The following is a 17,745-nucleotide window of genomic DNA, read 5'->3' as shown; positions in this document are numbered from 1 at the left end:
ACCTGTGACATCACCTGACCACGCGTATTGCACATCTGTCAGTCACTGGCTCACGAGGAGCGTTCGTCAACTCCATGACGCAGTGTAGAGTTCCACTTCAAAAGGGAACCTTGACCCCCTGACCGCTTTCGTGACAGCCTAGTTCACTAGAGACATAGAGTGGAGAGTAGGATGTTTAGATAGTCATCATTGTTTATTTACCTCATTTCTTTTTCTTTACTCTTGCAGATAGAATGACGAATAAGCATTTGGGCAACCAGACAAGTGCAGCATTGCAGATGGACAATGGAGTGGATGCAGAATTAAAAAACACCACACACCAACAATGTGGCTGGTTTTCACGCAACCTGCTCCTTGCCCTCACTGTGCTAGGTGCGGACGTGTGTGTGTGTGTGTGTGTGTGTGTGTGTGCGCATGAATGTGTGGGAGTGTTTGTATACAAATTCAGACATGTCTGTGTCTCTTTCCTTGGAAGCTCAGTTTATGATTTTAATGCCTTTTTTGTGGTCATAAACTCATAAAGCCAATCAAGTCACAATGTGGTGATAAGCAGGAGAGATGGTATTATTGCTGGTCACTGTTTAAAATATACGGGAAGAGATTCGATTATTTCATTGATATGACGCTTTATGATGATTATGATGCTTTTTCATTGATATGATGCTTTAATCTCAGTCTCGATCAGGCTTTAACTTTAGCTTTCATCTACTCTTTCCTTATACTTTTACTCAGGGCTTGACATTAAAGGGATGGTTGATTATGATTTCACACTTTAACTTTAGTTAGTGTGTAATGTTGAGTATAAACAACATCTGCAAAGTTACAACGCTCAAAGTTCAAAGCAAAGGGAGATATTTTATTTTTAAGAATTCTCTGTTTAAGGACTACAACAAACGGCTGGTTGAGACTATAACAAGCTTCTTCCCCGAAGTCTTCAAGCTTCTAACACAAATGCAATAGCATGTCATAAAAGCAAGATGACAACATGACAAGTTATAACCGTAATTAAACTAAACTATACCTATTCTATCTTCATGAAGCAGATTCTCTGGCTCTGTAGGATCTTATAACAGTTTCCACACAAGCGATTTATAGATTATCATGACAGAATATGATAATCAATGACTTTCTGAATGTTGTCACCACAATGAGTCTCTCCATCATTGTCCGATTCCAGTTTGAACATAAAAGGCTGAACAGTTTCTAACATTTTCAGTGAGTCTTCGTGAGATAATCGGCGCTGCTAACATGAGCTTTTGAAACTCCGCCCTCTTCTTGAGAGCAGCAGCTCATTTGCATTTAAAGGGACACACACAAAAACTGAGCGTTTTTGCTTACCCTTAAAAGGTGACAAATTTAACATGATATAAAAAAAAATCGTCTGTGCGGTAGTTTGAGCTAAAACTTCACATACACACTCTGGGGACATCAGAGACTTATTTTACATCTTGTAAAAGTGCCATTATATGACCTCTTTAACACCCGCCAGCCCGCCAAATGCGGGTGAATCTCAGCAGTGGCATGTAACGCAGTCACTCCTACTAGCCATCTTGGCGGGTTGAATTTTATACATAATTGTAACACGGTTAGTAGATATGGGAAGAAGGAGGCGGGAACCGGCGAACATTCAACAAAACTTTAATTCAAAATAAACAAAGAACAAAACGAAAGTAATGCCGGCAGACCCTCGCGGACGTCTGCCGGCCACACAAACATAATAAAACATAAAATAAAGTCCAGGCCTGGTCCTCTCTCGTCCTTCGTTGTAGTCGCTCCTCCTTTTATGCCTCCGGAGCTCCTCCGTGAGAGACTCGAGGCCGGCACACCTCGCAGGTGACGCTCATTATCACTCGCGTCACCGGCCTCGCGCCGTTCCCTCACGGCTCTCGCCCGCCCTGCTCGTCACAATAATATATACATTTTTTAATTGTAGTCTTTTAAAAAGACATCTGAAATAATAAACTAAGTGCAATGTAGTGTTGTCAAAAATATAGATTTTTCGATACATATAGACACAGAAATTTCTGAAACGCTTCCAATACTCATTTTCCACAGAATAGATGCATGATACCAGCTGCTCTTTCTCACTCTCATCTCTCTGACAGTGAGTTGACACACAAACCCGCCTCCCCTCACTCACTCTTTTCATTTGCTCCGGATAAATATTGTTGGTGTTACAGGGCTTGAATTTTAGCATGGGATTGCACATATTGCGCATGATTTTACTCATTCCCACAGATTTTGTGATCATACCCAGAGTGCGCGCATATAAAACCAGCTTTCAGTGCTAAATTGAGTTCTTTTTCGTTGCTTTTTAGGTTTAAGCAGTCAAATTCACACAAAATAATGTCAAAATGCCGGTCTTGGTGAGTATTCACGTAAGCTCAGTTAGTTATGTTTTCAGTGAACGTAAACAGTTGAGAAAGAAAACACATCTAACAGGATAATGGATCCGTGTGTCAGGTCTTAAAGTGACCTAACATATCTGCTGCCAAATTATGAGGTAATATTACAAATATCTATATGGAAGTTTCCCCCTATGGTATTGATGTCTAAATTGTGGCCAGTGAAAATGCTGAGTGGCTAGTAACTTTGGAAAACCACTAGTCACTGTGAAAAGAAAAAAAAAAAAGAGTTAATGTCAAGCCCTGCTTACATTCATATAAACCTTGTCTGTGGTTTCATAACTGCGATCATCGGTCAAACCGCAGACAAATACCAAACTAGCAAGTTCTTTGTCATTTTTTTTTTTTTTTTTTGGCCCCATGTAGTGAGACTGTTTATATAGCAGTAGTTTGAGATTTTGCAGATGCAGTGGTGTGTGTGAAAAACCTTGAATTCTAAAATGCTGTTATCCATACAGCTTTTAATGAGTAGGCTGAACATAACCAGTGTAATCGCCAAACTCTCACAGGTGTAATAGCAGGCACAGTGATGGGCATGATGCTGCGTTATGTTCCTGATCTGGACACAAATAGTCTCATGCTCATCTCCTTTCCGGGAGACGTCCTGATGAGAATGCTGAAGATGCTCATCCTGCCCCTCATCATTTCCAGTCTCATTACAGGTTAGGCTTTGAACACAAGCTCTGTTTTCTGCTTGTTAAATGTCAATGAAGTGTCTACAACACAAGTAAAGAAGCTGTTTATTTGTGTTGATACAATATCTCTCTCTTCCTCTCCCGGACTTGCAGGCCTGGCCGGTCTGGATGCTCGCTCCAGTGGAAGAATGGGCTCCAGAGCAATGGTGTACTACATGTTCACCACAGTAATTGCTGCTATTCTAGGTGTCATCCTGGTGCTTGGCATACACCCTGGGAACCCAAAACTCAGATCCAGTCAGGTCAGCTCCACCCCCAGGAACCAAGAGGTCAGCAGTCTGGATGCCTTTCTGGATCTGATCCGAAACCTTTTTCCAGAGAACCTCGTCCAGGCCTGTTTTCAACAGGTAAAAATTAGTGTTTGTGTTTTTATGCCAAGTCACCTTTATTTATATAGTGCTTTATACAATACAGATTATTTCAGAGCAGCTTTACAGTGTTAACAGGAAAATGAGTCTATGATGCAAACAGATTTAATTTCAGCTGTAAAGCAGCTCTAAAAGAAAACGGTGTCATTGCTCAGCTGAAGTCAGTTCAGTGTTGAATCACTTCCATTGTAAAGATCATCAATTTCTATTTTAGTATATTTCATCTATAAAGCAGTTTTATTGAAAACAGTGATATCCTCATCTAGCACAGTTCCCTCCTCATCTAGTTGTGTCAGTGCAGTCAGTCATGTGGGCAGTTTACCTTTTTTCATCCTTTTGCTTTTCTGTCCTTTGGAAAATGTAATCTTTCAGAACAGTGGCGCAGAGGGTAGCAGGTTGCTCACGATGTGTAAGGAGCTGTTCTCATGGAGACCTGGGTTCGAGTTTAAACTTGGTCAAACTTGAGTGCTGTCTGTGGCCAGTGATACACAGCTGTTTCTTTTTTTTTTTTTGGGTTGTTTTTTTGCATTGTTTGTTCATGTTTTTTTTAGCACAAGCATTAAAGTGCCCCTATTATGCTATTTTAAATGTTCCTAATTTTGTTTTTGAGGTCTCCTACGATAGGTTTACATGCGTTCAAGGTCAAAAAAATTGTAATTTTGAGTACTTGATCTGATCACATGACAGATTCCATAAAACAGAAGATGATAAACATTACCGTGGTGTGTATAAGACTGATTCCAGATAACCAGCCTCTCATCTGAGGAGATTTCTTCCAGTTAATGTGTGCTTTAATTGCACCATTTCACAGTGGATCCACCTGGATCATGAGCTTTTCCCATAATAGTTTGTTTGCTTTGAGTGTGTTGCAGAATACATTTTTATTAAACAAACACAAACCCAAATGAAAAAAAGTGCACTAAAATACACTTTATTTTTAGTTTACTTAAAGAACTCTATTTTCATGTACTAATTTTGTAAGAAGATAAACACTAGGAAAAAGACTTTAATGACAAATATACTGAAGACAGGAAAGAATCACACGTCAACATTAACGAGAACCGACAAACACTGAAGGAGAACTGGGGACAAATGCTGCCTTCACATGCTCTCAGAATTATCGGAAAGAGTTTACTAGGTAAAAATTGCACATGAACGACCTCCCATTTTGAATGCGATGAGCTCGTAATCACGACTTTAGAAGTGGGAATTATCAAATTTCTGATAGCACATGAAGGCAGCATTATAACTAAGCATGGACCAAACAAGGGAACTAATGAGATAAATAACTACAGTACAACATCAGAAGTCAGGAAAACAAGGACATAGAGAGCAGAATATATTACACATGTGACAAGCACACTTTTAAATAATGCACTGATAAAATACTTCTGTGTATTTGTTTTACTTTATCTAACTACAGATTTATCAATTTAAGTGTTAGTGCAAATTAGTGCATTTATATTAAGTGTACTTAAAGTCCCCCTGTAGTCAATAATTTTATCCCTTAAAACTCATCTTTGATCACCAAAAATACGTATTTAAATGTTTTTTTCCTGTGAAAAAAAAAAAAAAATCTTAATGCCTCAATAGCTTGTATGTAACTCTATACCCTTGCCTCATTTAATATACACGGATGTATGAATATAATTAGCCCTGCCTCCACTCACTCGCACAAGCTCAGACTAGATCCACTCGGTCAACTTACTGAGGTAAAATGCACAATGGTATCGCTTTTTACAACGTCGCACACAACAGTAAGTAATATGATTAGCGTTTTGCTTGACTACGTTTTCAGTCGGCTAATAATGTGTTGCAAATGTTACACAAACCATGTTCATGTGCGTGAGTCAGACAGCTGCCTTCTAACAATCAGTATCCTTTGAAATGTTTTGAACACCTTAAAGGCGTACAGTTCATCACAACATTGTAATATGCATCATATACCCACCAAATTGCAAAATTTTGTTGATTTTTCATATCAACAGGAAAATATACCGGGATAACCTTCTTTTGTGACTCCTTTGCGCAGTCAGTTAATGATATGCTAAAGCCCACTGCACGTTGACGTGATTGGTTACAAGGTACAAACCCGATTCCAAAAAAGTTGGGACACTGTACAAATTGTGAATAAAAAAGGAATGCAATAATTTACAATCTCATAAACTTATATTTTATTCACAATAGAATATAGATAACATATCAAATGCTGAAAGTGAGACATTTTGAAATGTCATGCCAAATATTGGCTCATTTTGGATTTCATGAGCGCTACACATTCCAAAAAAGTTGGTAAAGGTAGCAATAAGGGGCCGGAAAAGTTAAATGTACATATAAGGAACAGCTCTCAGAGTGGCAGTGTCTCTCAGAAGTCAAGATGGGCAGAGGATCACCAGTTCCCCCAATGCTGCGGCGAAAAATAGTGGAGCAATATCAGAAAGGAGTTTCTCAGAGAAAAATTGCAAAGAGTTTGAAGTTATCATCATCTACAGTGCATAATATCATCCAAAGATTCAGAGAATCTGGAACAATCTCTGTGCGTAAGGGTCAAGGCCGGAAAACCATATTGGATGCCCGTGATCTTCGGGCCCTTACACGGCACTGCTTTACATACAGGAATGCTACTGTAATGGAAATCACAACATGGGCTCAGGAATACTTCCAGAAAACATTTTCGGTGAACACAATCCACTGTGCCATTCGCCGTTGCCGGCTAAAACTCTAGGTCAAAAAAGAAGCCATATCTAAACACATCTACACATCTGGAAAGGCACCATCAATGCTGAAAGGTATATCCAAGTTCTAGAACAACATATGCTCCCATCCAGACGTCGTCTCTTTCAGGGAAGACATGCCAACATGACAATGCCAGACCACATACTGCATCAATTACAACATCATGGCTGCGTAGAAGAAGGATCCGGGTACTGAAATGGCCAGCCTGCAGTCCAGATCTTTTACCCATAGAAAACATTTGGCGCATCATAAAGAGGAAGATGCGACAAAGAAGACCTAAGACTGTTGAGCAACTAGAAGTCTGTATTAGACAAGAATGGGACAACATTCCTATTCCTAAACTTGAGCAACTTGTCTCCTCAGTCCCCAGATGTTTGCAGACTGTTATGAAAAGAAGAGGGGATGCCACACAGTGGTAAACATGGCCTTGTCCCAACTTTTTTGAGATATGTTGATGCTCTGAAATTTAAAATCAATTTATTTTTCCCTTAAAATTATACATTTTCTCAGTTTAAACATTTGATATGTCATCTATGTTGTATTCTGAATAAAATATTGAAATTTTTTGGAATCGGGTTTGTAGTTTGTGATGTCAAAAACACCAGCGATTTCAAACCGTTTTTGGTTTATTGCAGTTTAAAAGAGAAAATACTCAGCAATGATGTTGACCTATGAATTTGCACATGGTTTGTCTTAAAGCAAGTTAAAACACCAAATAGACAAATGAACAACTTTAAAAACTTGATTTTCACCACAGTTGGGAAATGTACTTATAACTAGTACATTAATAAAATCAATTTAATTTAAACTATTACTATATAAAAATCAATTTAATTTAAACTATTACTATATAAAAGTCTACTAGGATTGAACTAATTTTTAAAGCATTCAAAGTACCCTTCTAAGTAATACACTTATAAAACTCCTCTGTATATTTTTGTGGTAGTATACTTTATTTCAGTGCATTAAAATTAACTTAAGTATTAGTGGTATTTAGTATACTTTTTCAAGTGCACTGAAGTGCTACTGAAGTAGAAATATACTTTAATTAGTGTATTTATAATGTTTATTTATATATATATATATATATATATATATATATATATATATATATATATATATATATATATATATATATATATATATATATATATATATATATATATATATATATATATATATATATATATATTATAGTATAACTTTTACAATTTTATTTGTACTGTATTCCACTGTGAATTAATAGGCTTGATTTTCTTATTATCTGCTTGACTTTTTTTACAATATAATACTACTACAGATAAAATATGTTTCTCTGTATATAATAAAAGGTAACTTTCAGAGCAATTACAATGATTTTACATTCCTTTCTTGTTAAAGTAAATAATAAGTGTATATTTAGACTAAAATACTCTGTCTAAAAGTGTTTGCTTACAGTTACAGAATGATCTTCTCTTTCTTGCTTCTCTTTTCAGGTTCAAACGGTGCTGAAAAAAGTAGCTGTGCCAGTCCAGAACCAAACAGAACCAATCGTTGTCAACAGAAAGAAACTGGAAATGAAGTGGGGAATGAATGTTTTAGGTTAGATGATACGTTTTTTTTGTTTGTTTGTTTTTCTGTATTCAAAACAAAAATGCAGCATAACTTTTTTTGGTCTGGTTCTCAAGGGAGCACCTGGAGATGTTGCTTGGTACTCACATTTTATGCGACACACTTATCCTAAAAACTGTCCTCATCACTTTCCTCCTGACTGCTCTCCTCACGATCTTCTTTTCTCGAACATGGTAGATGATGATAATTATTATTTTTATTTTTTTTACTAACATTAAAGGGTTAGTTCACCCAAAAATGAAAATTCTATCATTAATTTACTCTCATGTAGTTTCACACCCGTAAGACCTTCGTTCATCTTCAGAACACAAATTTAGTTGAAATCTGATGGCTCAGTGAGGCCTCCATAGGGAGCAATGACACTCTCTCAAGATCCATAAATGTACTAAAAACTTATTTAAATTGGTTCATGTGAGGACAGTGGTTCAATATTAATATTATAAAGCAACAAGAATATTTTTGGAGCGCCAAAAAAACAAAATAATGACTTATTTAGTGATGGCCGATTTCAAAACACTTGCTCAGGAAGCATCGGATCATAAATGAATCAGCGTGTCAAATCATGATTCAGATCGCGTGTTAAACTGCCAGCGGCTGAAATCACATGACTTTGGCGCTCCGAACCGCTGATTCGACACACTGATTCATTGTGCTCCAAATCTTCCTGAAGCAGTGCTTTGAAATCGGTCATCACTAAATAAGTCGTGTTTTTTTTTTTTTTTTTTTTTTGGGCGCACCAAAAATATTCTCTTCGCTTTATAATATTAATATTGAGCCACTGTACTCACATGAACTGATTTAAATATGTTTTTAGTACCTTTATGGATCTTGACAGAGGAAATGTCATTGCTCCCTATGGAGGCCTCACGGAGCCTCAAATAAAATATCTTAATTTGTGTTATGAAGATTAACGAAGATCTTACAGGTGTGGAACGGCATGAGGGTGAGTAATAAATTACAGAATTTTCATTTTTGGGTGAACTAACCCTTTATGACACAGATAACAGCAAAGGCTGCTGTCACTTTATGAAGGAAAGCACGGACAGAATAACTGACACACATCCGGTTTCTTTCTCAACTGTTCGCTTATGACATAACCGAGAGAATAGTTGCCGAGACAGGTATTTAGACATCATTTTGTGTGTACGTGTCCGTTCAAGCGCAAATAAAAGCGAAAGAGGAATTAATTCGGTGTTCGAGCGCTGACTCTCTCTCTCTTTGCGTGTGTGTGTGCGTTTCGGGGGTGTGAGGCTGTGCGCACAGATAACAGCTCTCGAGTCCCGAATTTACTGATTTTTTTTATTTTTTTTTTATGTGTCCCTGTGAACCTTTCATCAAAAATGTTGGTGCTCAAAAGCACTTCCCTCCATGTTTTCTGGTGCGCATTGTTTATTTTTACCACGTATGCCTACCACTTATGTGCACCCCTGAGCATAAATGTAATTTTAGGTAAAACAAAAATATTAAAAGTGTAATTTCAATTGTGAATGTAGCTGCATTATTAGAAAACCAAATAATGTTACAAATTATAGATAGAAAATAAATAGATTGCTGTTTCATTTCATTGTTTTTTTAATTTTGATTTGCTTAAGGTTTGATTGGGTTCTTCATCACATTTGGTATCTGCATGGGGAAAATGGGAGAGAGGGGGAAGCTCATGTCTGATTTCTTCAACATCCTTAATGAGATCATCATGAAGATGGTGTCCATGATCATGTGGTCAGTATTCTGCCTTTATTTTGAGTGTGTTCCAGTTAGATATCTATTGCAACTGAAACCAGTTAAGTTGTTTTAGCCATTTTTTTGAGTGTCATCTACTCTGATCTCTGCATGTTTTGATTCCTAAGACATGGAATAAAACAGGCTAGAGAAATGTAAAAGGTTTTGTTTAAATCTGTCTAACATGATCACAGGCGTTCAGCAGAGGGACAGAATTAGAATAAAAAAAAGTATAGAGTGTAAGGAAGAAAGAGAGAGGGGAGTTTGTCAGGAAGAGAACAAGACAAGAATCTGAGAGAGAGCAGAATCATATTTGTGTTCCCATGAGTAAATGTGGGAGTTTTATTCTGGATGTAATACATCCTTCAACACATAGACCGCAGACAGATACCCACACTCTGGCAAAAACACATAGCTGAAAACAGAGACGGCGCTGAATTTATGAAACATGTATGCAGAAATAAAACGCTTGATCCGTAAATCTAACAAGCCATTTTACAGCACAAAAGAAGTGAGGTGGTGGGATGGATCATGTTCATTTCATATTCTAATACATTTTTAACATTAAAAGAACAAACACAGAATAAGTAAATACCCCAAAACAAAAGCATATGACAACAAAGACAGACTCCGCTCAGCCCTGAGACCATCCCATCTGCAACTAACTGTGTCCTGTGTTTTCCGCTCACAGTGTGTAAACTGTTCAAATGGTACAATAAACATCATCTGTTGCTTACCATAACAGACTGTGAAATATTTATGCACAGCATTTTAGATTAATTAAATTTAGACCACATACAAAGTAACGTCTTCTCATTTGCCGCTCAGGTTGCGAAACTGGGTAAATATGATGATCCTCTTGTGTGAGACTCTCTACCTAAATTATAAAGGCAGCTAAGACCCATTTATACAGGATGAGGAAAATAATGAGCGTGATTGGCATTTATATTGTCTTTGTAAGGTAAAAGAAGTTATTAAAATGTGCATATATTCATTCTCTATAAATATAACGTTATTCTAATAAATATGAAGAGCAACATTTTCAGTGCAACTCAGATTTATTTGCTATAATTGTCAGGATTATGGTAAGTTTTGTTTAGTTTCGTTTTCAGTCTGTACTATGTTCCCATTTTGCCTGTGTCCTGCGTTCCCTAGTTAGTTTCCTTGGTTGTTAATTAGTTCCTCCACCTGTTCTGTTTTACGTTGATTACTCTCCCTGCGTATTTAAACCCTCAGTTCATTCTGGTCTTTGTCGTTGATGTATTATGTGCTTCTGTATTCTGTTTCATTCACCTCTCCTGGTATCTTGCTTATTCATCGTCAAGTGATTGTGGATCTAAGTAGCAAATTGTGACAATAATACTTTTCACAATAAATATTGTTCCCAAGTAGCTCTACAGAGAATATTGCCTCGATCCCAATGACCAAGACACAAATACATTTAATTTTTTAAAATTTGCCACAGATTGATTGATTGTCTGACTCCCTGAATGTTTATTTCCTACTATTAACGCTAGAAAACAAAATTAGAGAACAAAAATTATGGCTCAGCAACATAAAAAAACCATCAAAGTCTAACTCTAAAAAGAGCAGCTAAAAACCCTTGACTAACCTCCAAGTAACTCGACTGGTCTGTCCTTAGGTACTCTCCATTTGGGATTGCCTCCCTCATCTGTGGGAAAATTGCTGCCATCGGTGACCTAGAAGTGGTGGCGCGACAGCTGGGCATGTACATGGTCACGGTCATAGTTGGACTCATCATTCATGGCGGGCTCATCCTGCCATTCATATATTTCGCCATGACTCGGAAAAACCCCTTCACGTTTTACTCTGGTATCTTCCAGGCTTGGATCACCGCTCTGGGAACAGCCAGCAGGTACAGCTATCATACTGTTCACATCATGTGTTTATGGGAATATGAAGAGTTCTGGCAGCACAGATGGAAGAGTTAAAGGTCACATTTGATTTGAGTTGGGAAATACTGCAATCTTTCGCTGTTTTACATATAGCGAAGCCAAAACACATTCTAATGTTAAATTATATTTTGCACTGGTATGTGGTCTAAGATGTTTTTCTAAAACAAACACTCAAACATAACCCAAGAAATCAGATAGATGACTTGATATATTTTAGACAATCATAAATCACATGACCTTATCTGGCCAGAAACTTTCTGATGTTTTCCAGAATAGTAGTCTAGAATGATTAATCTGTCTAAATGGAAGGGAAATTATGAAAACATATTTTAGAGAGTTGTTTATGAATAAATCTGGGTCTGTGGGATTATATCTGTTGGGCTAAAACATGTTAAACCAACTGTCAGTTTGGCACAGAATATGCTTTCAATCCTATTAACTTTTTTTTTTTTTTTAATATATATAATTACTGTTGTTGTGGGTTATTTTGGACACATGCTTAGTGAAGGCAGTTTTTTAAATGACAAATTAACATTTGTTAAACAATTGTAACAAATATAACTTTCTCTTTCTCAGTGCTGGGACATTGCCAGTGACATTTCGTTGTCTGGAGGAGAATCTGAATATTGATAAGCGTGTGACTCGTTTTGTGCTGCCCATTGGAGCCACTATAAACATGGATGGCACTGCACTCTATGAGGCCGTGGCTGCCATTTTCATTGCCCAGATGAATGATATTGCCTTAGATGCAGGACAGATTGTTACTGTCAGGTAAGGAACTATGGAACTGAAACCAGACAAACTGTGGCTGCAATAAAGAATAATAATCCTTTCATCAGCAAAATCCCTTCCTCTATCGATATATAAATAAATATACCTGTATATTTACCAGATTAACAGTCAGTTTTTAGGTTGCATATTCATATTTTAATGACTGCAAATTTGTAGTCATTTTTATGTTATTTAAATTATTAAAATTATTTTATTTTGTTCAGGTAAGACTTTATTTCCTTATAATCCATATATGTGACTCTGGACCACAAAACCAGTCATAAGTTGCACGGGTATATTTGTAGCAATAGCCAGTTTTCTTTTATGCCAAAAATCATTAGGATATTAAGTAAAGATATAGTTTTTTGGTATATTTTTACTAGTTGGTGCAGGACACTATAGTTAATTTATGTAAGTGAGGATAGCAAAATAAAGTAAACTGTGACATATTATACCCAAAAATTCTTCATACAGTGGACTACCAATAAAACTGATTAAAAATTTGGTACCAAAAATTATTCAGACACTTTGACCTGACCATGTTTTGCTTTAGTTTTATCTGACATATTTAAAGGTGCCGTAGAATGTCTTTTTACAAGATGTAATATAAGTCTAAGGTGTCCCCTGAATGTGTCTGTGAAGTTTCAGCTCAAAATACCCCATAGATTTTTTTTTTATTAATTTTTTTAACTGCCTATTTTGGGGCATCATTAACTATGCGCCGATTCAGGGCTGCAGCCCCTTTAAATCTCGCGCTCCCCCGCCCCTGGAGCTCGCGTTTGCCTTGAACAACATAAACAAAGTTCAAACAGCTAATATAACCCTCAAAATGGATCTTTAAAAAGTGTTAGTCATGCAGCATGTGTTTATTTTGATGTTTACATTTGATTCTGAATTAATTGAGTGGCTAACGGCTAATGCTACACTGTTGGAGAGATTTATAAAGAATGAAGTTGTGTTTATGAATTATACAGACTGCAAGTGTTTAAAAATGAAAATAGCGACAGTCTTGTCTCCGTGAATACAGTAAGAAACGATGGGAACTTTAACCACATTTAACAGTACATTACCAACATGCTAACGATTCGCCTGTTCTTCGGAGGTTTTTTAAACAAATGAGATTTATATAAGAAGGAGGAAACAATGGAGTTTTAAACTCACTGTATGTCATTTCCATGTACTGAACTCTTGTTATTCAACTGTGCAGAGGTAAATTCAGTTTTTTATTCTAGGGTACCTTTTAAGATTATTTTTTTTCTGACACAGTTTAACTCGGAGATCTTGTCATATTTTATTACCATTTTTTAAACTATAGTGAATAAACTGTATTAATGAATGAAATGTTCAAGGTGTCTGAATAAATTGACTGTATATGCACTGTTCTCACACGCAGCCTGAATGCAGCCTGAAATCAGTTTTGATTTATGAGTCACATGTTTGGCTTTACGATCCTTTGTGTTGTCTGGTTATTATTACAGTTACTATTATTTCTTTTTATTACAATGGCTCTATAATTGTGATACAGTTACAAAACTTTAACCTGCAGCTACTTCACATATGTTCTTCTTTAACTGAGCTAACATCTTCTTCCAATCCATTTTCATTTTATTTGTGCCTCATAATGTCTCAGTCATCGTTGTAGTATCATAATCCCCTTTCTTTCTTTCTTTCTTTCTTTCTTTCTTTCTTTCTTTCTTTCTTTCTTTCTTTCTTTCTTTCTTTCTTTCTTTCTTTCTTTCTTTCTTTCTTTCTTTCTTTCTTTCTTTCTTTCTTTCTTTCTTTCTTTCTTTCTTTCTTTCTTTCTCTGCAGTATGACAGCGACTTTGGCCAGTGTGGGAGCGGCCAGTATTCCCAGTGCAGGTCTGGTCACCATGTTGCTAATCTTGACCGCTGTGGGCCTTCCAACTCAAGACATCAGCCTGCTCGTCGCTGTCGACTGGCTTCTGTGAGTTCAAACAGCTCTGTATGGGTTACGTACAGGGCCGTCGCTTACATCCTCCTGACGACAGCTATGTGTATTGTTTCGTGTGTGGAGTCCTGACTAATTATCAGCTGTCCTCATGAACATAAACAGCTATCCTGAGCTGTTCTGTTTCAGCTTTTAGAGCTGTCTTTTGTGTATCTTTAGAGACAGAATGCGCACCTCCATTAACGTGGTGGGCGACTCTTTCGGGGCAGGCATTGTGGACCACCTATCACGGGCAGAGCTTGCTGTGATCGACGGAGACATCCCTCTATCAGATGAGGAGTTTGTCCCCCCTCCACCTCTGCTCACTGAAATAGACCTTATAGATCCTCTCAAACCACCCGAACTGCCCCCTCGCTCCCCGCGCCCTCCCAAGCTCAATCATCACGCTCCGTCTCTGACCCCTTCACAGTCTCAATCGCACTCCATCCCGCACTCGCCCCGATCCGTCCGTTCTCCGTCACCTCACTCCATCCGTTCGCCCTCCCCTCGCTCTGTGTGCTCTCACTCCCCGAGGCCTTTCCGAACACATTCCCCTCGTCTTTTACGCGGGACAGAGCCTGGATACTGTGCCCTGCCCACTTACGACAACCAGGTAAGGCTTTAAGTCATTGTAATTATTAGAGGGGAGAAAATAGTTTATATAATTGTTTTTAGATTTTAAAGTTTTTAAGCGATGATGTTCTCAAATAAACAGCCCACACTTCTTTGATCTGTTGGTCTTAAAGGGATAGTTCACCTGAAATTGCAATTTTTCTGTTATTATTTACTCACCTTCATGTTGTTTCAAACCCCATGACTGACTTTCTTCTGCGGGACATGAAATTTGCTCTTTTTCTTTTCAGTATACCACAAAAGTGATCAATATGTCTTCTGAACTATTACGATTGTTCTGTGCAATGAACAAAATGAGTCATTATTCACTCTCAAGCACTCCTTGACATGTTTAGGAGTGTTCATGAGTGAAGTTACACTGTCAAATCTGTGAACTTCTTTGGACGGAGGGTTATTAACAGAACTGTTATTGTAAGAGTGGGTTTATCTCTGAAATTTTGATCACACTTTTTCTACTCTTTAAACAGCATTATGGTAAAAATGGAACACTATGGCAACAGCTTTCATACATGTACTCGACAGCGTTTTGCTTAGGGGGTTGGGTGAGACTGGCAAAACAGTTTCTTTCAGTTTTAACCCCTCCGTTTGGCACTTGCGTTCGTAGTCATCCAGTTTGAAAAGTCTACAAACACAGGTTTTTCAGATTATTGTCGCAGCATTCTTTCCATATTTATGATTCTTTGCAGCCTTTAGCTGCTGCCTAAAATGCGCTGGAGTCTTCAATGGAAACCAAAAATAAATGTTAAATGTTTACTCTTTGAATTCTTGCACCCTGGAACAATACATGTCGACACAAGTATGACTAAGAAGTTTGCTAAGAAGTATTTCCTACTAAAACAGTTTGTTTTCTCTAATCACGTAGCACCGATTTAAAAAAAACAAACAAACGCCTTATACTGTATAGGAAGCCAAGTTTTATTGAAAGCCCACTTTGCCAGTGGTTAACTCTTTCCCCACAATTGATGGAATTTTCCTATGGAATTTGCCTATTGCACATATTCTGAAAGAGTACAGAATCTCAGAATCAAAACACAGGTGAAGAAAAAGCGGAAACAAGCGATAAAAGAATTGCTTGTGCACATTGTAGTCTTTGACAAAACACGATTTTCTCAGATTTTTCTTCAAAGTGTTGCTTTTTTATGAAATTTACACACATTCAAGCGTTGATTAAAAAAAAAGAATGCATGAAGCTATAATAAAATGTTTGTTTTGTTTTTGTTTAAATGAAGAGGCTCTGTTATTTCTTTTGATATACTGCATGTTCAGATATACATACAAAAAAAAAATATTCTGGGGGCCATGAAAGTTTTGTGAAAATGATCAAAAATGCTGAAAAAAGGGAATGGAGGAAATAGTTAATTGAGTGGTATCATTTTAATATACCAAGCCACTTAAAGTCCCAAAATCAGCATTTTACGTTAAAATGTACTGATAACAACTAAAATACAAGTGGTACAATAGGGCCTGTTCAAAAGAAAAAAGCCCAATACTTGTATATAGATGGTGCACGGGGTCATACACAAAAAGACAAAAACATCAGAGTAAGAAAAAAACAAAAATAAGAATAAACAAAATTTGTTATATAAAATATAATGATATTAGATTAGGACTTCTAGGAATGTCCTTTTATTGTTTTACACCATAAATTATACAATAGTTCACAGTTTTTTTTCTGGCAAAAAACATAATTTGACAGAAATGTTAAACTATTCACAGTTTTTCATTGTATATGGTACAGTTAACCAATGAACAAATTTTACTGTATCATTTTTTGCAGCCTTTTTCTGTAAGAATGTCAAATATTTTTTACAGCAGTTCGGTTTGTAATGACATGAGAGTGAGTAAACTATTCATGTCAGTCTGATCAAGTATTCCTATACTATGCAGTTTTTGCTGTGGATATTCTGTTTCCTGACACTCATCACTTTAAATCCTGCAGATTACCACACTTCCCAGAAGTTTCCGGGAGAGAGGCAGAGACCGGGAAAGAGACAGAGAAAGACAGAGACTGAGAGAACGGGAGCGGGATAAAGAGAGCGAGACTGAGGAGGACGAGGAGAAAGAAAGAATGATGGACGAGGGGAGCGAAGGAGAGGAAAGTGACGACACGGCATACGACAGACGCCATGCCATCCCACCTTGTGACCTGCCCTGAACAGGAACAGACAAAGCTTTACCACATTTTCACAATACTAATTCTGTATTTCAGCACCCACCTTGCTGGATGAAAGACTTTGAGTACCTACGTGTGTTGTGTGTTTGTTCTGCTTTGAGAAACTTGACATAATTGAATAGAGGGTTCAAGTATGTTTCTTAGTGTCAGCTTTATAGTCTAGCAACACCAATTGTGTGTAACTTACAGCTTATTTGCTTTTATTGGTTATTTGCTTTTACAGCATTTCAATAATAAACCGGATGAGTGCTTTGAGCGTTTATTGCACGTGCTGTGCCAGTCTTGATTTTACTTAGTCTTTGACTTCCCTGTCATATAATTTATCTAGGCTACTGGGATATTGGTTGGAACACTTACTGTCCTTGCGCTGCACTGAAAAACCCAAACTTACTCAATGATTCGAGGAATGGAAAGCCTTGACTCATTTGATCTGCTTTAGTTTACTTTTATAGCCTAGATTTCTTCTGTTCACTACCAGTACACCATAAACAAAGAAATGACAACAGGCAGTTCAAATGAGTCGAGGCAGTTGGATCCTATAAACAGTCCGTAGTTGTTTGAAATTTCCCATTTTATGATTTGTTGGGTTTTTCTTTTGACCGTGACAAGGACGTCACAAGCAGCTGTGAGTAACATGAGGAAGTTTCTCTCCGTACCCCTCATGTTCTTTCCGTTCTGCAGGTCTTAAAAAAGTGAATCATATACTGAACCCATAAACTGCATGCACAGATTTACCAAATACTCTGTTTAGATTAGAGGGCGTGACGTAC

General features: G+C 37.2%; 1 protein-coding gene across 1 annotated transcript; it reads left to right on the top strand.

The window, feature by feature from the left end:
- Positions 1 to 233: 233 nt before the first annotated feature.
- On the top strand, positions 234 to 17,177 carry slc1a9 (solute carrier family 1 member 9). Its single transcript, XM_067374291.1, has 10 exons — positions 234 to 372; positions 2,915 to 3,067; positions 3,194 to 3,447; positions 7,680 to 7,785; positions 9,408 to 9,534; positions 11,177 to 11,410; positions 12,027 to 12,221; positions 14,032 to 14,166; positions 14,350 to 14,782; positions 16,742 to 17,177. The coding sequence occupies exons 1-10, from the start codon at positions 234 to 236 to the stop codon at positions 16,955 to 16,957; spliced, it is 1,992 nt and encodes a 663-aa protein (XP_067230392.1). The 3' UTR covers positions 16,958 to 17,177.
- The last annotated feature ends 568 nt before the right edge of the window (positions 17,178 to 17,745 follow it).

Source organism: Chanodichthys erythropterus, chromosome 3 (assembly GCF_024489055.1).
Source record: "Chanodichthys erythropterus isolate Z2021 chromosome 3, ASM2448905v1, whole genome shotgun sequence".
NCBI classification, from domain to species: Eukaryota; Metazoa; Chordata; class Actinopteri; order Cypriniformes; family Xenocyprididae; genus Chanodichthys; species Chanodichthys erythropterus.
Note: the sequence above shows the minus strand (reverse complement) of the source record. Positions and strands in the feature narration are given on the sequence as shown.

Bases quoted from the DNA above. Each gene is read 5' to 3' on its own strand.
- slc1a9 (XM_067374291.1), top strand. From the start codon at position 234: ATGACGAATAAGCATTTGGGCAACCAGACAAGTGCAGCATTGCAGATG. The intron at 373-2,914 runs GTGCGGACGTGT...AAACTCTCACAG, and splicing joins CCTTGCCCTCACTGTGCTAG to GTGTAATAGCAGGCACAGTG. The intron at 14,783-16,741 runs GTAAGGCTTTAA...TAAATCCTGCAG, and splicing joins TGCCCACTTACGACAACCAG to ATTACCACACTTCCCAGAAG.